Source organism: Schistocerca nitens, chromosome 6, assembly GCF_023898315.1.
Source record: "Schistocerca nitens isolate TAMUIC-IGC-003100 chromosome 6, iqSchNite1.1, whole genome shotgun sequence".
NCBI classification, from domain to species: domain Eukaryota; kingdom Metazoa; phylum Arthropoda; class Insecta; order Orthoptera; family Acrididae; genus Schistocerca; species Schistocerca nitens.
The window spans coordinates 448,625,845-448,649,212 of NC_064619.1; the positions used below are offsets into that span (position 1 = coordinate 448,625,845).

General features: G+C 39.8%; 1 protein-coding gene across 2 annotated transcripts in view; it reads right to left on the reverse strand.

The window, feature by feature from the left end:
- LOC126262735 (fanconi-associated nuclease 1-like) overlaps positions 1–23,368 on the reverse strand; it is a 151,858-nt gene that overhangs the window by 59,724 nt on the left and 68,766 nt on the right. For both annotated transcript variants that reach the window (XM_049959543.1, XM_049959542.1), the window contains 2 exons: positions 20,582–20,765; positions 12,415–12,642 (listed from right to left, as the gene is read on the reverse strand). In XM_049959543.1, the coding sequence (XP_049815500.1) occupies positions 12,415–12,642; positions 20,582–20,765 (412 nt within the window). The remainder of the gene's footprint in view (positions 1–12,414; positions 12,643–20,581; positions 20,766–23,368) is intronic.

Consider the following 23,368-nt stretch of genomic DNA (forward strand, 5'->3'; position numbering starts at 1 on the left):
TCTCATTCCGTGAACAGAAAAGTAAGTTCCCAGGAAAAGATAGCCACAAAGGAATTAGGGCCTCCGAGAACATATCCTTTGATGAGTGACGAAATCAAATAAGAGTGACTACAAGCGAACATCTAGCAAGGAGGTGTACAGTTAGCACAAGTTGTTGTGTGGGTGCAGTGTAAGAATATCTGATTTTCAGGCCAGACGTAAATTCATAAACTAATACATCTGTTAGGGATCTTGTACATTTGTCCAAAAAAAATGGAAAAGTATGAAAACTCCCACTTGCACAAAAATACAACATGGAGAGCTGCAAAAGCTTACATATTATTTCATTATTGCAAAAAATTATACTTAATTATGGACAAAACAACAAATTTTTTTCCTTTTGTCAGATAAATCATGCATATTATTATTATTATTATTGTTGTTGTTGTTAGAATGTATACTCAGGAGCCAACACTGTTGGCTCTCATATTGGCACATGGTGCTGCCATTTGTAGATGTACTACAGAGATCTCCCACTAGTTAGGGTTAGTAGAGACCGTCTACAACTGTGCAGACAAAGTTAGTGTAGGTCAATGTGTGAGCGTAGTGTTGTGTTCCTCTTATCTTTGGCGTGTCTTTGTTCTTTGAAAGAACAAAAGAGTGTTTCCGAAATTTCATTACCTGCTTAAAAAATCGACAATGGAGAGTCGCCAAATATTTAAAGAGGCTTTTTACTCACCAAATGCTTCAAGGGGCTTTCCAGGAGGATGCTATGAGCTACACACAAGTTTTCGACTGGTTTGGGCACTCGAAACATTGTGAGACGACTGTTGAAGAGCAACCTCATTCTGGATGCCCTGTAACCTCACAAAATGATGAAAACATTGAAAAAATCCTACAAAAAATCAACGAGGCTTGTCGTTTCACAACGGATCAAATTTCAAAAGTGATGGACATGAGTTGGAGGTTGTACCAGCAAATTTAGAGTGAGGATCTGCACACGAGTTGCACTGCTAAATTAGTTCCACATCTTCTCACTTAGGAGCAAAAAACCATGCACATGAATGTATGGCAAGACTTGAAATCTGATGCAGTGTTACAGGTATGACCGAGAAATCAAGCAAGTGTCAAGCCAATGGAGGGCTCCCAATTCTCCCAGAGCAAAAAAGGCAAAGACAAGTGAAGTCGAATGTAAATGTGAAGATGATGATCATTGTCTTTTTTGATGTTTGTGGAATTGTGCATTGGGAATTTGTACCCCCCGGCCAGACTGTTTTATTTGGAAGTTTTAAGACATCTGCGAGGAGGAAATGCACTGAACTTTGGTGATCAGGTGACTGATTCATTCATCACAACGCCCTTGTGCACATGGCATTAAGATCAACCCAATGTTTGGTATCTAAGGGATGCTCTGTCATTCCCGACCAGTCTTATTCACCAGATCTAGCCCCATGCAACTTCTTCCTATTCCCATGAATGAAAAAAATGCTAAACGGGAAGTGCTGTAATGATGTGGAGGCAGTAAAAACAAGTTCACAAAGGGCACTGGACGATATCAAAGTTGAATAGTATCAGGCATGCTTCAAACAGATGGAAACAGGGCTTGACAAGTGCCTCACATCTAATGGAGGGCACTTTGAAAGTGACTGAAGGAATTTTGTAAAAAGATTCGTGAATACGTTGTTTATAACTGAAACAGTTCTTTTGGGTTTCCTCTTGTAGGTATTCGTAAGCAATCGTAAAATTTGCCTCTAGGTGACCACCTTATTTGGGCAGAATTGCTTTTACCTGTGAGTCATTTCTTCATATCTGGAAAGGAGAAGAAATCACAGCAGCTAGGTTTGGCTCATATGGGAGGTACAGGGGTGGGGAGAGGAGGAGGCAGCAATTCATGCAATTTGGAAATAACAGCTCCACATAAATGTGCTGGTGTGCTGTCATGGTGAGGTAGCACCTCCATCTTCACTTAATAGGGACATATTTCCTTCAGTTTCTTGTGAAAGTAATCCAGTTAATCACTGTAGTACCATATGCAAAAGGTTTTTCCTTTTTCTAAGTAATCTGTGGGTGTGACACTGTTTGCATTCCAAAAGGTTTTCGTCATAACTTTTACAGCCTTCTTTGGAGAGATTCAGCAAAGGCAAATCATTATTTTGATTGCTGCTTGGTTTCCAGAGTATAACGATGAATATAAGTCTCAATGACAGTGACAACTAGATGCAATAGTAAAGCACCCTTTAAAGCCTTGGTGTTACCTACAACCTACTAGCAACCTGCCCTCGCTTTGCATGAGAAGCTCTATGTATCTACAGGCAGACGACTTGTCTGGCATAACAGTAATAAATTATACACACAAACCTTCCTTATAAATTAGTCTTCCTATTGGTGAAAACCATAGAAAAATCTCTGTGTAGTTCCCGAGATTAGCCTGAACTTACAGCTACAACTGAACTGGAGACTTCAAGGAGATCTCTAACACACTCAATAGTACTTAATAGACCGTGACGTCACGCCGCGGCGCGGGGGCGCGCGGACACGGAATTTAGCGGCAGTCAGTAGCGAGCCAGTGTGTGTGTTGGACCTTCCATCAAGCTACGGACCCCCTTGAAGATGTCTCGCGCAGTCGGAGACGAAACATTGGGAATCACCTCAGAATTCATCAACCGACCACGGCATAACAGCCCGGATAATTATAATGGACATGATATTTCCGGCCGTGAAAGTTTACATTTTAGTAACTTAATAGACCGCCCTCTTAATTTATGGATTGTGATACAGGATCCAAGGCTCAACGGAAATTGTAATCTTTTAAAATTAAGAGAGTGATACGTCCAAGTGAGTGGTATCTGTGGGATAAAGACCGTTTTGCCCTTTCCCTTTTCTGTTAAAATTGTCACTTCAATAAAAAGGATCAGCATCATCTTTTTCCACTCTGTCTTGTGCCACTGATAAGTTTTGACAGTTGACGGTCCCACAGTAACATAAAGTTGCAGAAATGCTGTAAGTTGATTTCACAACAGAAGCAACAATTCTCCTGCAGGTATTCAGCAAATATAGCGCAATTACTTCCAAGGTGGGTAGAGTGCCAATAGCTGTGCTGCAGTACTGCCCATGCACCCATCACCAAAAATACCACTACAGGCTTGGCTGTTACGGACCTTCAGTCATGGACCATGAACGGAGTGCTGCACTGGAGATGTGGTGTGGTGTGTGTGTGTGTGTGTGGGGGGGGGGGGATCAAAATCACCCACATCACATAGCAGCCATATTAGCACCGCTGTTGATGGCAACATGGTTATTTGTTGAAATATAATGTCTGTATTATATACCAGCAGTTTATCCAAGGGCTGTTCTGTCACTACGAATCCAGTTTTTCCTTACAACAGGTAACGTAAAATTATAGTGGATGCCAAGACAAATGGTGGCTAACAACTTTAATCATAGTACCTTGTGCTAGGAGGAGAGAACTTTATTTAATGCACAAGGCTAGCTCCAATCAAGACTTAATAATGCATTTGAAGCAGTACTGCAAAATTCTTCTCTGTCAGCCAAACGGCAAAAACCTAGTAGCATGCACAAAATTCCAAAAACAAAGCAAGGCCAATTTGTAGCATTATTAACAGGCACAAAATGAATAAGCTTGGTAAATTAAATGATATTCACTTTCTTGACTGATATTAAATTCAGCATATTGCTGACTAAATTCAAAAACACACAGACAAAAACTGGTCCAACAGAGTATAATGGGTCACCCTCCTCTACCATCACCTTTTTTTATATATAGAAATAACCGATACCATGTATACTATTGATTCTTGTATATGTGAACATTGTATCAGCTGTTTCACTAAAAGAATACATATGATTTTGTATACGATGTACTATATTTCACGCTAAAATGTATAAAAATAAATTAAGGAGTTACAATCGATATGTACTAACAGTTAAAATTATACTTCTTTCAAAAAATATTTGAAATTACGAAATTTCTGGTACACTTAAAATTCATATTATTATTGCACAATCTAACGTAAATCATTAAATTTATTTCTAAACTCATTTATAACTAACGATGTAATTTGAAGATACTTTGTTTGTCAAGACAGTTTGTAAACTCTCTTGCTTTGTAAACTCTTTGGAATACTGTTAGTGCCGCAGAATTTGGAGTACTGTGGGCATGCCTCTGATGGAAATGCACTTATTTTCGCTAATCTTGTCAACAAAAATGTGAATTATTGTTCTGAAATGGAAACTGTAAAGTTGGTGTGATTTAGAAGAATGGGATAAAATAAGAAGATATTCATAGCAACAGTCAAATCTTCATCAGTCATTCAGTTCAACAAGAACCCGCAACATTATAAAAATTACAGCCTCAAGAATGTACACCTAGACACAACAAGACTTGGAGCCAACAACAACAAGAAGAGAAAATTATGCTACGTAAAAAGTTTTCCTTTTGTATATCTTATGTCTCTTGAAGCTTTTATAGACAGAGAATTTTAATAGTGATGTGTGGGAGGGTAAGATTACAAGAGGCATATCCACGCATTTAATTAGACAGGCAATGCGTGCTACAACACTAAATGACACTTTGTCAAATCATCCATTCCAGAGATTAAAAAAATCATTAAGCCACTAAAAAGCAGTAACTCTTCGGGTTCTGATAATGTCTCAGCCAGTAGTGATAGCCCCTTATAAAAATAATGATAAGCAAATAACCTCTAAACTACAGATGCATTTCTTTCCTTTCTGTGTACGTAAAACTTTCTGATAAGGTAGCTTACAACAGAACATTGCACCATTTTCCTTAGAATAACATTTTAACAAGCTCAGTTTGGCTTCCCTGAGGGTTTTATCTATTACAAAAGCAATATATAATCTTACGAACTCATTTTTGACAGAACAAAAACAAATTACCCTATTGGCACATATTGTGATCTGTTGATTATAAAATTCTACTTGGGAAACTAAAATGGTGCATCATTAAAGGCTTTACTCTTGCACCAATGGAGCCTAATTTTAACAACAGAAAGCACAGGATTACATTATTAGCAAATTATATGACAGGAATAAAACTAAATCCTGAGAAGGGAAATATTAAATACAGTCTACTACAAGATTTGGTGTTGGATCCATTCCTGCTTCTTGGAGAAAGCAGAACTGTGCACTAAGAATATTGTGTGAAGTTATTTGTTTCTTTATTGCATGTCCTACAGATTCATACACCCTTAATGTGGAATATGTCAAGATTGTGATAATGTGACATATATTTACACATATATTCAATAACAGATTACTACTCACTGCACACTACAGTTTACGTAATTCCAGCAGTGTGTTCATATCATAATCAGCAACTCAATACATCTGTAATTTATTAATTAACATTTCTGTCAGAGTTGCATTTTTATTAGTGACTAGTTTTTGCAGTAACTTGCAAGTTACTCCATCTATCACCCAAAGCATACATAAGTCAGGCCACTACTGTGTTCCATCTATGGAACTAAATTAAACACACGTTGATCACAAAATGTAAAGTGTAAGTGATGTGTTACAACAAATGTGGGAAAGAAAATGCCGGAAATCAGCCAGCTGTAGCATAGGGACCAAATGAACACATTTCCAGGACCACACATACGGACTAAAATCACTGGAAATCACTACTGGAGATGCTTCATAAATAAAAGAAGCAAAACACGTAAGGCAAAAAACAAACTGCCTTTTATTTACTTGCAGAGATGGAACAGACCTCCATGAATTTTAAAGTGGCTAAGGAACGAGGGAAAATGAAAAAAATGATGAGAATTTTGTATTTCTTTTATGGTTGTGTGCGTCCTTGTGTTATAACTAGGAACACAATAATTGAGGGGCCGAATTTTTTCCATGGAGGCTTGATTCAAGTTACTTCTGCAACAAAAGCATGTGCATATGGCCATGCTGTAATGGTTGTTGATGACACTGGCTCAAGTTCCACGGCTGGTTGTTCACTCACCACCATTCCCACCTTATGATGACCCTGCGGAAGACTAGGAGACTTACGAGAAACAGCTTCGCCAATATTTTTGTGGCATTCTGACTGATCGATAAAATGGTCTGTAAAGCTCTTTTCTCATAATTGATGCCTCCTTGCATGTTATCAGTTACTGTCCCAGTTAGCTCCTCTGCAGGAACAAGCATCACTGCATCACCACAAGCATACACATGTCACCGTTGCAGGTGTGGAATTCTATCAAGTCGCAAACAGCTGCAGCAATCATATTGTGCTTGGGCAGCTAAGCTTCATGACCTCAGTCATAGGTTAGGTTCATCACAGCTAAGTCTTAGGAGTCTTCTGCACACGCCGTGGTCAGAGACAGAATCACGTGGTCAGAGATAGAATCATTCATTCAGCCCCAGAGAAGGAAATGCATTGTGGTACCCTTCAGCTTGAGGGCCCTATGTTGGAAGAGGTTTTGAATATTACACAGTTTTCAGAGCCTCTCGCATTGTGGGCTGCCAATTATAGGCTGGGAGTGATGTTGTCACTAGTGACAGCATGGACACATGGAGCCTAGCACACTGGAGGAACAGAAGGTAACCACAGCACAAAAGAGCAAACCAGGCTGACAAGGACAAACACATCATCAGCAGCAGGAACAGTGAATGCTACTTCCTGTCGCAAGTGTTTCACCATGGCTGATCCCTGCAAAGCCTTGGGAAACAGTTCACCATGATTTTGCTGGTATTTTTATTTAAATACATTTTTCTGATTATTGGCAACTGATGCTTTTTTTCTCTTATGTTGCTTGTTGGCCATCTGTGATAGCAGGTGCGAAGGTCAAGGCCCTGTTAAAGAATTCTATAGAAGCTTTATCTTGCACCCTGGCTTTGGACAATGTTTCTCAGTTTACGGCATAATCTTTCAGAGACTTTTAAGCACACAATGACATTCAACACATCACAGCATCTCCCTTCCATCCACAGTGAAGTGAAATGCCTTGTCTGAAGGTTTAAGATGCAGAAGCACAAATATGTGGAAGATTTCCCAGCTGAGAAGGCTCTCACACTTTTTTTAAGCTCTTACAGAATTACACTAACTGGAACCAAGAGCCCTGCTGAGCTCCTGCAAGGCTGTAAAATGCAGATACTGTTCAACCTCTTGCTCCTGGGCACGTGTCCTGCAACAGCACGGTTTCATCAATGTTTACGCCCAGGATACCATTCTGGGCCAGGGCATTTTGAAGGCATCCTCACTGGATTCTGGCTGTCATTCGTAGCCAGCACGGTCTCCGTGTCCTCACGATTTGCACCTAAGTTCTACTCACGGCATGCCACTGGAACGAGATGCCTCCCAGGATAGGTGTGGGGATCCCTCTCTTCAGCTGTTGGCCCAGTGCCTCATTCTTTGTCAGCCCTATCTGCTCCAGGGGTCACACAGGCTGGAGAATGACCACCTATCTCAGCAGTAAGGGCTCTGTCAGCACCAACAGTGGGTTTGCTTAATGCAGCAGGTGCCAGCATCTCCTACTCCGCTGTGCAGGTGCTGTCATTCCATTGGAGGGGAGAGTACACTGTTCTTAACACTTTCGCTGGTACATATGTGCTCTTTGCATTCCATGCCGAGGCAGCTTTTGTCATTGCAGTACTACTCACCAAAGGCTTGCACCTATGGTGAGAGGTGGCATTCTGGCCAATAAGAAATATTTATCACCTGATTTTTTGAAAACTATTAGGTTAAAAAGTTTGAGTTTTGCATATCCTATGGTTTGATAACAAAAAGAAATTCAGTTCTTTATCAAGAGAAGATGAAGAACTGAATTTCTTTCTGTTATATGCCATAGTTACTGTGCTGCAATCAAATTAAGTAAAACACCGCACAAAATTTGAAAGATTTTGCCTAGGTAAAAATGCATTGCGTGAACTTTGCATATGGTTGATTTTAGCTAATATACTGCAGTCAATGGAATGTAGGTAAGTTATCGAAACTTCATTTAAAATTGAGAGCAGGATACCTCATTTCATTCTCAAGTTATTGCGTAATGTGCCCACTTGCATCCTTCCTCATCGTGAATCATGTGGTCACAAGAAACATCATATCTCAAACAATTCAGGATATTGAAATGAGGTTTTTTGCAAATGACAGCACACAATGAGGCACATACGTTGTACAATAAATACTCGAAACTTTTTACTCACCAAAATATGGAAGTAATTAATATGCAGCAGTAAGAAGTCAGTGGCTCAGGATGCACTGAGACTTCCATAATACTGTAGGAAAACTGGATGCATTCAGACTTTCATAATACTGAAGGAAAACCAAAGTGGTGCACATATACATGTCTGCATCACCTGAGGTACAGCGTTGCAGGACGTGTATACATCCCCACAGCAGTGAAAGTATTTTGTCTACAGTCATGCATGTAAACCACTCAGTTGTTTTCAAAGAGAGTGGTGTTCTTAATAACAAAGGATATTAGAGAAAAAAATGTATTGAGAGGTGGTGGTAACTACTCCTAGCTGACTAAATAATTTTAATATAACAAAGGGAAACATTCCACGTGGGAAAAATATATCTAAAAACAAAGATGATGTGACTTACCAAACGAAAGCGCTGGCAGGTCAATAGACACACAAACATACACACAATATTCTAGCTTTCACAACCAACGGTTGCTTCGTCAGGAAAGAGGGAAGGAGAGGGAAAGACGAAAGGATGTGGGTTTTAAGGGAGAGGGTAAGGAGTCATTCCAATCCCAGGAGCGGAAAGACTTACCTTAGGGGGAAAAAAGGACGGGTATACACTCGCACACACACACATATCCATCCACACATATACATATATCCTTTCGTCTTTCCCTCTCCTTCTCTCTTTCCTGACGAAGCAACCATTGGTTGCGAAAGCTAGAATTTTGTGTGTATGTTTGTGTGTCTATCGACCTGCCAGTGCTTTCGTTTGGTAAGTCACATCATCTTTGTTTTTTGACTAAATAATTTGTGACACGAGGTTCTTGGACTTGCTCTACACATGACTCTTATCACTCTTGTCTGAGCAATGAAGATTTTTGAATAAGAAGAGAGTTCCCTAGAAGATGATTTCATATGGCACGATAAGAGTGTACTAAGCAAAACAAACTACCTCTATGACCATTTGCTAACCAATATAAGGGAGCATCCCTAATGTAAAAGCTGCTGAGCTTAATTTCGTCATAGTTTGGTAAGTGAGATGCTCCCAGTTTAGTTTGCAGGAAACTGAAATCTGGGGATATTCAAAGACAAAATAAAAGAATAACTCTTTAGCAACTCTTACAATTTACTAAATTATTTGGATCCCAGTGTGTAAATTCTGCCAAACTTTGATGTGTGTCCAGTAAAACCTTGTTTATATGTTTTTGAAGGGGGATGATACCGATTCTTTGGATTCCTCAGAACTATTTATTTCAGCTGATACTGGCACTATTTCTTTAATTATTTCAGCCTCATTTTGTACACAACACATGGCAGTATCAGCATCACAATCAACAAAATTATCCAAAATCAGTTCCATTTTAAATACAAGGCCAGTCATTGTCTTCTGGTATATCGAAATCTACATCAAGATGTTCAACATTTTTTGCAGCCAGCTTGAGTTTCATCTTTCCATCTTTTCGAAAGCACTTGTGTATTGTGTTTGGCTTCAATTGATCCCAAGCAGTCCCTTTTTATTGCATTGCCTAGATAAGAAAAATAAATTGAAAAGCAACATGGTTTAGTGAAGTTCAGAGGGAACTGACAGGGAGTGCTATACATATGTAGTGTATGTGTAAAGAATTCCCTAACATACAATGCATTTCTTTGGTTTACCTGCAATACTCCCAGTTTAGGATTTCCTTCCCTTTGTCGACATGTGTGATGACATGTTGAACCAGCATTTTCCTGTACTTTGCTTTTATGACATCAATGATGCCCAAACCCAGAAGTTGAACAGGGCTCCTGGAATTTGCTGAAAAAATGGCAGTTCTCTGTTGCTGAACTGTAGTGCCAGAGAACGAGACAAACAATTGTCTAGAAGCAAAAGTATTTTCCTCTTCTCACAATGCACCTAAGCATGAAGCTTGGCGAAGTAACTCCTGAAGAGGTTTGCAGTCATCCATGCCTTCTTGTTTGACTCGTACTCAGTGGGATACGACTTTATGCCCTTGAAACATCGAGGCTTTGCTGACTTCCCAATCACCAGTGGGCGAAGTTTATCAGAGCCATCTGTGTTTACCCCAAAGCAGGGATCATCCTTAAATGCCAATATTTTCCAGCAATAAGTTAAAAAAAGTAATGTTTCATCTGTGTTGTAAATATCTTTCACACTGTATTTTGCAACTATATTTGGGAGAGCACACTTTTGCCAACATTCTACGGTGACAGTATTCACGCTGTTCGCCTCCCCACAAATTCTGCAGCCAGTAATGCCACATCTTACTTTGAAGTGTTGTAACCAACCAGAAGAAACATGAAAGTCTTCAACAATTAACTTTTTTGCAAATTCTGAATCCTTTTTTTTTTCAGTATTGCACCTGAAACATGTACATTGGCCGCATGCTGTTGCTGAAACCAAGTCTGTAAACATTTTTCCATGTCTGTAAACTCTCCACCCAGGGTATGCATGCATTTCTCACCATTTGGCCCAGTTTTTGAAGTAGCTGACTGTATCTGCACTTCATTGGCCAGTATGGCGCTTCATTGGCCAGTATGGAAGTTAAGGCAGAATGTGGGATTTTGAGACACTTTGCGATGCTTACTTTAGGTTCTCTAGGACTTCTTTGCTTTTCTTCAATTATGTTTACTATCTCCTGCATGGAAAGACATCTTTTATTTTGTTACGAACTCATCATTTTTGCATGCATGAAAATTGGAAACTACACACAAAAAAATTGAGTTCACCCCTTGCAAAAACACTCCTAGTTCCACTCAGTGTGCTCTCCACCTGCTTACACTACTGTCAAGTGTCACAGGTATGTATTGTGCAATTGTTGGATTGTAGGCTGTATTTTCTCTTCTCGGGGCCCCATTACACGACGCCATTGAGAAGTGCTACTCTGCAGCGCTTAGGCATTCACATGAAACGACATGTCATGCCGCCAGTGAGAACAGATGGAGCTGTTGCTTTGAGCAACTTTGATGCTGCCACTACTGCTGCTGTTTTTACTGACATCTCATGCTGACTGTTCATAAGGGACTACCCACTGCTTGGCTGGTCAACAGCACCCCTGAGTGGCATCGTGTGAAGGCCACTATTGGGAGCAATGTGAACAATGTTCCGCCAAGTGATCCGAAACCGACTGCCACAAGGTCAACAACAACAGTGTCACCATGTGTACTGAGCTAAGGCTCACAATGATAACTGTGACTTTGCATGCCAACAGCAAACCAACAATCACTGGCCAAACCGTATATGAAACATTTAAAGATGATTTCTTAGTCTTTACAATGCATAAGTGCGACAAAAATGACTGTAGAGGAGTAAAAATAATAGCGTAAAAGTGCGAAAACGTACAAATGGAAAACGTGAAAGTGGGGTAACTTTGCATTCAAAATCGAAAAAGTGTACAGTGTATGTAGAGCTGAGAAAAGTACAGACAGTGATCTGTATAGAGTAAATACTTTGTTTGAAGTATTATACAAAACACCAGCAGACTGTTTAACGCACAGAGCAGTGGCTTCTTTCAAACTAGCTGTTTGTCTCCTAATAGACATTCACATATTCAATCTAACAAAGAAGTAATTGCTATAATTATCAGAGTGACTAGATTAATAGCAGTTATAATTTATTGTCAGAATATGTTAAAGTAAAGAAGAGTCAGCAGTGATTCACACACACACACACACACACACACACACACACACACACACACACAAATACACAAATTTAAATAGTAAATCATATTATATTAAATTTGGTTTAAATTTCTCCTTGTCTGCATACAAGTGCTTTCCTAGGTCACTCTTACAAAGAGGAGGGTCTTAACCACATGGAATTTGAATCATGCGTCACATTTTTAAAAAGTTTAGTTGAATTCACTCCAGATGCACTGGAAGGCACGCATAAGCATCCATATATACCAAGTGTGTCTGCTAAAAGCATTAGGTGTGTTTTCTCAAGCATTTCAGCAGATATTTTCAATTTCATTTTTGCTAGGTGTAGATGGAGTCAGGGCAAACAAACAGTGCTCAATGTATGCTTCTTGCGACATTCAACATTGACATAAGATGCTGGTTTGTTTCTCATTACAAACCACATTATTTTTAAGTGAAATTTTATGTGCCCATTCCATAGCAGGGGTAAAAATTAGTGTAGTGCAATATTCGGTTTAAAAATATGTAGTAACATGGAAAGAAAAATATGAAGAAAGATGTCTGTGAGACACCTATTTGAAGCTATATTGATGATTTCCTTTCTAACAAAAGTCATATAATTGCAGGACATACCTGAGTAAATGTTCCCGAGTGGAAAATATCACACTCTTGCGTATGACTTCACAATTTGGGTAAATTACACGACCAGTTTCAACATTTGTCACACGAAACACCATCGAGGCAAGAGTTCGATCTTCAGGAGCTGATGCACAACCAAGTGATGTGATTAAGAAGAGCCGTGACAGAAGTGAACGTAAACTATCACTGGCTTTCACACAGGGACCTAATGCTCGTACAATGCTGTAAATTTAAATCCACAATAAATTCCAAGGTATAATAATTTTATTAATGATAAATTTATTAACAGCAATTTTTATAATTAGTTACATCATATACAAACTAAAATTTGGTAACCAAACATCATTTTAAATAGGAGATGAGAAGAGCAACTGATGCTCACAGCAAATTTAGTAACAGCTGTTAGCCTGGAACTCCACAAGAGAAACAGTTATCTAGTACACAGCCAGCACACTGTATACAGATAGATAAGATAATAGAGAGATAGAGTTGCCATAAAATTATTAGTACACAAATGCTGAGGTACCTATTTCCATAATATTGTTTATACCTACAATGTTATGTGAAATATATTGCCGACATAGTATTTCCTTATATTTCTACATTCCTCCTTTTCAATTTATTTGATACATCAAATTCACTTCCCCACAGTCCATGCCAATCAGTGCTGGAGTTAATCAGAATGGTGACATTATAAAACAGGTACAAAAGTAATAAACAGTTAGTAGAATGGAAAGACTGGACTACAATGAAATGTAGTTAGAAAAAAAAAGACAAGTGGTTGGGATACATAGGCCATGTAAGTGACATAAGATTTTGAAAATTCGAAGTTCAGTCCCCTGACGAAACTAAGGTAAAGACTAGAAGAAAGGGATTATGAAAGAGGAAAGTGAGATTTCTGCTAATTACTGTGTAATGACAGCTTAGTAGTCAATCAGTATATCATAAAAAGAAATTAATATTGAAAGCAGACAGAAAAACAGATATTATACAACTACAAAGAAAACAGGAAAGTTTATTCAATGTAAAATCCGATACACGCCAACTGATTTATTTCACGGAATGTATGTCTATGAAGTGTTCATGATTAGGTCCAATATGGAGAGAAAAGAAATGTCCTTGGAAATCAATTCCATACTTATAACTCTCTCACCCTTAAAGGTAAAAGAAAATGGCCACATTTTAATCATGATTGACTTTTGATGGATAACAGAAAATACACATGTAACAGGAAAACTGATTCAGTGAAAAACTACTTGTGTTTGGGGAGAGAATTCAAATCACTCAATGTGTGTAGCATTCACAAAGATTCATATGTTCAAAGCATAACACTGAGTTTTTGTATATTTTTCATACTCTCTATCAAGACTCCTTCAAACAGAGAAGAGTGATTGTCATCCTTGTGGTTCACACACCCAGTTGTTTGTTAGTGTTTTTAATTCCAACTTAAGTGTTCTTTCTTTCTGTTCATGCATACATTTTGAGATAAGGTTAATGTAAAAGAGCAGTAAGTTTTGACTATTTTTATTTTTAAGAACAGTTGTTTTTTTGGCTACGAAGTCTTTCGTGACGTATTTCTTGAGTAAAAATCTCTCGGTGTACATGCCGCATCAAATCAGGATAAAACTCCAAGCTTTCGACCACTACCTCCATGGTCGTCGTCAGGGCTAAAACTGACTGTCGTGAACTAGCGAGGTTCCCACTTTTATAAGCAAAGGACGGCTTCTGATTGGCTGGAATACGTCAGCGATATGGCGCGTAGTGAAGTGGTGCCCTCTACTTCCATAGATGTAGTTGCTATCCCGTGTTGCTTGCAGCGCCATCCCTTGAATCAGGAGGTAAAGCGCGAGAAGTTTTTCTCTGCGATTTTTCTTTATCCAGTGCACTCTTCCAAGTGTTGCTAAGTGCATAGCCGTTGTCTCTATTAAAGTTATTATCGCTAAGTCTAATTTCGACTGCTTCCCGGATCACAGAGTCCCAGTAATTCGATGTGTGGGCTATTACTCTGGTTTCTTCAAATAAAATCTTATGCTTGTTAAGCAGGCTATGTTCAGCCACCGCTGATTTTTCCAAATACCTGTATTTCAGGTGGCGTTGGTGCTCGATGCAGCGGTCGGCAACGGTTCTTACAGACTGGCCCACGTAATTCTTGCCGCATTCGCAAGGAATAGTATAAATTCCCGGCACTCTTAAGCCGAGACTATCTTTGACTGGTCTCAACATTTCCTTAATTTTCCTAGGTGGTCGGAAAACTGGTTTTATTCCTTGCCTCTTCAGGACTCTGGCTATCTTGCTCGTTGTAGCACCGCAAAAAGGAAGCCGCACAATGTGTTGGTCCTCTTCTTGTATGTGGCCGGCATCGTGTCTTACTTTCTTGGACAATACTGATTTAATTTCACCGGCAGAATAACCATTCCTCTTGAAAACAGTCGTCAAATGGTTAATCTCGGGACCGAGGTGGTCCTTGTCGGAAATAGTCCTGGCTCTGTGTACTAAAGTATTCAGCATAGCTCTCTTCTGAGACGGATGATGGAAGCTATGGCTATGCAGATATAAGCCTGTATGGATTGGCTTCCTGTACACAGAATGGCCCAGTCGTCCATCCGGCTTTCGCTCTACCAACACATCTAAAAAAGGTAACTTCCCTTCCTTCTCTACCTCCAATGTAAATTTTATGTTTGGATGTACACCATTCAGATGTTCGACGAACTGCTGCAGCGTGTCGCTGCCGTGTGGCCAGATTAAAAAAGTATCGTCGACGTATCTGTAGAAGCATGATGGGCGGAGGTGAGCACTGCTCAGGGCTCGTTCTTCGAAGTCCTCCATGAAAAAATTCGCTATTGCTGGTGACAGTGGCGAACCCATGGCTGTTCCATCAGTCATTTCATAATAATTTCCACTGTATAAAAAATAAGTGGTCGTCAAGGTATGCCAGAACAACTTCAAAATTTCCGAGGAGAAATGAGCAGCCAACAGTTGTAATGTTACCGGTGGTTGAGATCATTAGTGGAGTGGAACAAGCAGTTCGTCATCTTCCTCAAGAAGCAGCGGATGACGTAAGGCTTGCTACTAGCCGGATTTTAGCGACATCCAAGCCGCCTAAGTCAAACATCAGCAGAGAAGAGAGACAAGGACTGAAATTGTTGCAGAAGGATGAAGATCTAGTTGTTTTACCTGCTGACAAGGGGAACGCCATGGTAATCCTCAAAGCTACAGATTACCACAAGAAAGTTGGATTATTACTGGAGGACAGCACATACCGGATTCTCAGACGGGATCCCACATCGGCACTCAGCAGGAAGACAAGGGAGCTACTAAAAAAACTCTGGTCTCTCCGACGAACTGGTGAAGAACTTACGGCCGAGAGCACCTAGGCCACCAAGACTGTACGGTTTGCCAAAGGTTCATAAGGAGAACGTCCCATTGAGACCGATTGTTAGCGCTATTGGCTCTCCTACGTACAAGCTTGCAAAGCACTTAACTAAATTGTTGGCGCCTATAGTTGGTCACTGCCCACATCATATTAAAAATTCAAAAATGTTTGTTGATATCAAAAAACAGATGAAGATAGGCCAAAGTGATATCATGGTCAGCCTCGACGTGGTTTCTCTGTTCACCAAAGTACCTGTGGATGATACATTACAACTGTTGGCTGCTCATTTCTCCTCAGAAATTTTGAAGTTGTTCCGGCATACCTTGACGACCACTTATTATTTATACAGTGGAAATTATTATGAAATGACTGATGGAACAGCTATGGGTTCGCCACTGTCACCAGCAATAGCGAATTTTTTCATGGAGGACTTCGAAGAACGAGCCCTGAGCAGTGCTCACCTCCGCCCATCATGCTTCTACAGATACGTCGACGATACTTTTTTAATCTGGCCACACGGCAGCGACACGCTGCAGCAGTTCGTCGAACATCTGAATGGTGTACATCCAAACATAAAATTTACATTGGAGGTAGAGAAGGAAGGGAAGTTACCTTTTTTAGATGTGTTGGTAGAGCGAAAGCCGGATGGACGATTGGGCCATTCTGTGTACAGGAAGCCAACCCATACAGACTTATATCTGCATAGCCATAGCTTCCATCATCCGTCTCAGAAGAGAGCTATGCTGAATACTTTAGTACACAGAGCCAGGACTATTTCCGACAAGGACCACCTCGGTCCCGAGATTAACCATTTGACGACTGTTTTCAAGAGGAATGGTTATTCTGCCGGTGAAATTAAATCAGTATTGTCCAAGAAAGTAAGACACGATGCCGGCCACATACAAGAAGAGGACCAACACATAGCGCGGCTTCCTTTTTGCGGTGCTATTAACGAGCAAGATAGCCAGAGTCCTGAAGAGGCAAGGAATAAAACCAGTTTTCCGACCACCTAGGAAAATTAAGGAAATGTTGAGACCAGTCAAAGATAGTCTCGGCTTAAGAGTGCCGGGAATTTATACTATTCCTTGCGAATGCGGCAAGAATTACGTGGGCCAGTCTGTAAGAATCGTTGCCGACCGCTGCATCGAGCACCAACGCCACCTGAAATACAGGTATTTGGAAAAATCAGCGGTTGCTGAACATAGCCTGCTTAACAAGCATAAGATTTTATTTGAAGAAACCAGAGTAATAGCCCACACATTGAATTACTGGGACTCTGTGATCCGGGAAGCAGTCGAAATTAGACTTAGCGATAATAACTTTAATAGAGACAACGGCTATGCACTTAGCAACACTTGGAAGAGTGCACTGGATAAAGAAAAATCGCAGAGAAAAACTTCTCGCACTTTACCTCCTGATTCAAGGGATGGCGCTGCAAGCAACACGGGATAGCAACTACATCTATGGAAGTAGAGGGCACCACTTCACTACGCGCCATATCGCTGACGTATTCCAGCCAATCAGAAGCCGTCCTTTGCATATAAAAGTGGGAACCTCGTTAGTTCACGACAGTCAGTTTTAGCCCTGACAACGACCATGGAGGTAGTGGTCGAAAGCTTGGAGTTTTATCCTGATTTGATGCGGCATGTACACCGAGAGATTTTTACCCAGTTGTTTTTTTGCATTAGAAAAATCAAACAAATCACCTATGCCTTTGGAAAGGTCTGGGATAATGATCTGATTTGACTTTTTATTGGTTCAGTTTTATCACACAGCTCAAATTGTACAACTGATATTTAGCAGGTCAAAATGAGGGTACAGTTATATTTAGAATCAGCAGGAAAGAAGGTGGATATTTTTATACTCTAAGTATATCAGTAACTGTTTAATGACAGACCAAACTAAGGATACAGTAATACATAGTATCAGTAAAATGGTAGGCAAAAAAATTAGCTACCTATTGTTATAATCAAATTTTTAAGCCATATTTATTTTATATACCACGAAATTCAGAATAGAAATAGCACTTTATTAGATGGTCTTTAATTTCATGTTAAATATTGGGTATGTAACAATTTTTATTTCCTCTGTTTTCTTATTGTGTAGTATGGTACCAATGTTAATTATGTTCCTCTGATTGGATGTTGTTCTGCAATATGTTTGGTGCACATCTGATTTCTGTCTTGTACACAAGTCAAGTACATTTTTGTTCTGTAGTAGTTTTCCTACAGAAGTTGGGTATATTATTGTTCTGTAGTAATTTTCCTGTTTTCAAGAGGCTCCCTAGTTAACATTATACTTTCATAAATGATTATGAAAAAGCATGGAACATTCAAAACACAAAGCTCAGTAAAGTGGAAATTACAATAATCTCTCTTTATAAGGCCACAAATTATTGTTAGAGTTTTTCTGCATTCTATAAACATTTATGCTAAAAGTTGAGTGTTCCCAGTAATTGATCTTACACTGAGGAGACAAAAGTTATGGGATAACTCCTAATATCATGTCGGATATCCTTTTGCGTGGACTCAACAAGTCGTTGCAAGTCCCCTGCGTAAATACTGAACCATGTGCTTCACCAATCATCCATATTTGGGAAAGTGTTGACAGTGAACGATTTCATGCACAAACTGTCTCTCTATTATTTCCCGTAGAAGTTTGATAGGATTCATGTTGGGCAATCAGGGAACTAATTCATTTGCAAAAATTGTCCAGAATGTTCTTCAAACCAATTGTGAACAATTGTGGCCTGGTGACGTGATACTTATCCATAAAAATTCCACTGTTGTTTAGGGACATGAAGTCCATGAATGGCTGCAAATGGTCTCCAAGTAGCTGAACATAACCATTTTCATTCAATGATAAGTTCAGTTGGCCCAGAGGACCCAGACCAATCCATGTAAACACAGCCCACACCATTATGGAACTACTACCAGCTTACACAGTATCATGCTGACAACCTGGCTCCATGGTTTTGTGGGGTCTACACCACCCTCGAACGCTACCATTAGCTCTTAACAACTGAAATTGGGACTCATCTGATCGAGCTACAGCTTTCAACTGTCTAGTGTCCACCTGATAAGGTCATGAGGCTAGGAGAGGTGCTGCAGGCGATGTCCCACAGTTAGCAAAGGTACTTGCATAGGTCATCTGCTTCCACAGACCATTAACACCCAATTTTGCTGCACTGTCCTAATAGATACATTCGGTGTACGTCCCACACTGATTTCTGCTGTTATTTCATGCAGTGTTGTTTTTCTGTAAGCACTGTCAACCCTATGCAAGCACCGCTGCTCTATGTCGTTAAGTGAAGGCCATCAGGAGGAGTGTTGTCCGTGGTGAGAGATAATGCCTGAAATTAGGTATTCATTGCACACTCTTGACACTGTGGCTTGTGGAATATTGAATTTCATAACAATTTCTGAAATGGGCTGTCTCATGTGTCTAGTTCCAACTACCATCCCATGTTCAATTTCTGTTAATTCCCATCAAGCGGCCATAATAATATTGGAAACCTTTTCACATGTGCGATTGGAGTATAAGTGACATCTCTGCCAATGCACTGCCCTTGTATACCCTGTGTACATAATACCACAGCCATCTGTATATATGCATATCACTATCCCATGACTTCTGTCACCTCCGTGTATATTGGGGTAGAGAGTGGAACTATGCATAGTATGCCTGTAATAAAGTTGTTCTGCTTTTTGTAGACTTTAATATTCTTAGGCTGTACCACACAGAAGAGTTTCTTTGATAAATTATTTACAAGTGTGTCCCATTTTAAATCTTGCTGAACCCACAAACCAAAAATTTTTTCACATTTTCTAGAGGATCATTTTTTAATTATGCTTGAACAGCATTCGGCTAGATTATGGAAGTAAATGAGAGTTGACGTATACAGTTTTTCAGTGTTTACAATGAGCTTATTTTTGGTGAACCACTCTGGAAGTCTTTTAATAGAACTTTCAGTTGTTGACTGGAAGGTTTCTACCCTGGATCCAGTGAACAATATGCTGGTGTCTTCGGCTCTTTATGGAATACGCGATATGCATTTCATCAACACTGTCTTTCTTTGTTTTCACCTTGCATTGCCTACATTACCAGCATTTACTCCACAAAATTTTAAGACATCTAATCTACAGAGGTTTATCATTCCACAAAATACAACTGACACCTTTTATGCAGTTGCATCTTATAGCACAATTCAACAGACAAAATTAGCCTGAATTGTGGACACATTTTTTAGTGTAGAATTCTTTGTACTTTATGCCCACTCTAAAAACATTCTCGGTGAGGAGGCAGAGAGGAGGTACTCAACTAACACAAACCAAAGGACGATTATTGATATTAACTGGGTTTAGTCACTATCAACATTAACTAGCAGACAAGACTCCATTTAAGGCATCCAACATGGCAATAAATATGGTGACTTCAAACTCACTCATACCATTTCAGCGATTGTTACCTCCACATGTCACTTCTGCTTTCGTAGGGAGAGGGGCATTAATGTGTTGTCTGCTAGCTAAGTTAGTGGCAACATGTCAGTGAATACTGATGTATATCATTCAACTTTTTTCAGGTCTGTTACTCCAGCCAGCCATGTCACTGGGAGTCATCGTGGAATGTGTGTGTAGTACAGAGTAACCACCTCCTTAGAAATATATTTTCTGTCTAAGCTGCCATTTATATCACTTCCCACTAGTATTTTCTACGTACAGTTGCTGTTAACTAACTTGGCACATTCCCATGTCACATTAACTAAGATGATACCAAATTAATACTTACCGGGAGACAAGAGGAACACTTTTCCCTGTCACTCCTTTCTGTCTAGCTTGAAGCTTCAATAGGTCATTGATCAACTGTGGCTTGTTCTTGGCTGAAGTTGCAATATTGAATTCACTGCATAATGATTTTATTTCTGGCATCTTCAATAAAGGCAGCAGCACTGAGGCAGATTCTGAGGAGCAGTCTGTTAGGAAAAATGGCTGCTTTTAGGTCAGGTTCTTCAGAGAAGGGGAGAGAGAGAGAGAGAGAGAGAGAGAGAGAGAAAGTACAACAATAGAATTTACATCAAAATTCAGACAAAATTTGAAACATGAACCGTAAATATCACAAAATGTTTGCATAATCTCACAGTCAGGAAGAAAGAGACTTTCCTCCTCCACCTTCAAGCATAATTTTTTTAAATGTTAAACATTAGTTTTATGTTTATTACTTGTAACAACATTAACTCATTTCATTTATTTATTAATTCATACAATGTGTTCTGTAAATCCTGTCATGAGAGAGAGCCTTCAGGGATGTGGAAACAAGTCAAGTTTTACATTAACAGATGAAAGCAGGCTACTACTATAAAGTACAAAGGGCGCTGAGAAAGTTTTGCACAGTCATCTCTATTTTTTATTTTTTGCACAGGAGGAGAATGAAATTTTTTGTGAACATAATTGGAACAATTAGCTATATATTGAGCCTACTCAATGTAGCCTTTATCAGCTGTGACGCATCTGGCCCAACATTCTTTCCAGATGTAAATGCACTTTGGTAAAATCCTGGGGACTGACTTTTACACCATCACTTGACACAGGAAATATGGTCTTTCTCACTATCAAATGTTTTACTGTGCAGGTGGGTCTTCAGACAACCAAAGAGGTAAAAATCATATGGAGCCAAGGCAGGACTGTAGGGAGGATGAGGAACAATTTTCCAACCCATTTCCTGCGTCATAAGGGCTGTATGGGGTTTGGAATTGTCATGGTGTAGTCTGATGAGCTGACCCTGAAGCTGTGGTCTGTGGGTCTTGAAGGCATGTCACAGCTTGTCCAATATCAAACAGTAATGGCCCCTGTTAATTGTGGAGTCAGGTTCCAAACAGTCAATGAAAATGACACCACACTGATCCCAGAAGAAGGAGACCATTATCTTTTGGTCTGCTGTTCATGAAAGTCTTGATTTCTTCTTTCAAGGGAAACCCGGATGACGCCACTCCATGGATTGGGTTTTGCTCTCAGGTTCAGACAAAAACAACCTTGTTTTATCCTGGGTAGTGATGCCGTCAAAACACTGTTTCCACTCTTCAGTAAAAGTCTTCACGAGACCCTTGCACACATTCTTCCTCATAGTTTTCATTTTTCTTGTCAATAATCTAGGCACCCAACATGCACAGATTTTTCTGTACCCTAGTGACTGTAACAGTGATACCACACTACCCAATGACAAACGAGTCATTTCAGCAAGCTGTCATGTCGTCACACATCTGTCATTTTGGATGATTTGATCAATGGTCTCCTTATTCACATCACTCACTGCCGTCAATGGTTTAATGCATTGTGGATTGTCCAGCAGAGAGAAATAATCTTTTTTAAACCCCTGTAACCACCGCTGGATGCTGCTGCAAACCACCGTGTCCTTTACATAAACAGGGAGCAACTTCCTGTGAATTGATATAGCAAAGTCATCACTGGTCCTGAAGAGGAACTCCATCACCGACCATTGTTGAAGCCTGACATCTACTTCACAGTACATTACGGCTTACCTGTAAATAAAAGAAAATACTTTTATATACCAACTTATAGCTAAATGTTCCAAGTATGTTCACACAAAAAAGACGACTGTGCAAAACTTTTGAACCTCTTTGTATAACAGCCTTCTACAAAGTTAATTACAGACTTACGATCTCCAACCTAATATAAGTCTTAATTTCATCTTGTGTACAGCAGCAATCCAGTACAGTACAGGTGTTAATGAATGCGTGTTACACTGAGGTGAGAAAAGTCATCGGATAACTCCTAATATCGTTTTGGGCCTTCTTTTGCCTGAAGAGCGTAGCAACTCGATGTGGAATGGACTCCAGAAACAGCTGGAAGCCCATGCATAAATACAGAGTCATGCTGCCCCTATAGCCATTCATAATTGCGAAAATGTTGCCAGTACAGGATTTTGTGCACGAACTGACCTCTCGATTATGTCCCATATATTCCACAAGATTTCGGGATTGCAGCCGGATCTCATCGACTTCTTTCCACGATATTTCGGCTGACAACCTTACAGCCTTCTTCAGGCGAGTGTTTGACACTGGAGATTGCTAGTGCAAGTCGCTCTATTCATACGTAAAAGTGCCGCCGGCGCGCATGCGCAAGTTACCGTAGCATGCACTCCACCTATCGATTCCAAGGCCTTCTACAATATTACTGCATCTATGGAGCGCAAACGAATGCGTGAAAAAAGTAAAACATGCACGCAGATGTGTCCAAAACAATAAAATGCAAAATTTCAATATTAAAATATAAATTACTTGTCGCTCGACATGTCAGAAGCCATAAAGAGTTTTCTTTTGGTTGAAATTAAAGAAATCAACGGGTCCCAGGCCTTATTAAATAAAAAGCCGCCATCTCAGTTAATGAGATTTTCCGCTAAACGTATTTCCACAGATTCCTTCACAACTTAATCGCAGAAAGATCTTGATGGGGCCAAGATGTTCGTGGCCGAATAATCCATAGTATGTCGTGTGGAAATACAATGTTCGGCTATGGCCGACTTACTGGGCTGTAAAAGGCGAGTGTGGCACTCATGTTC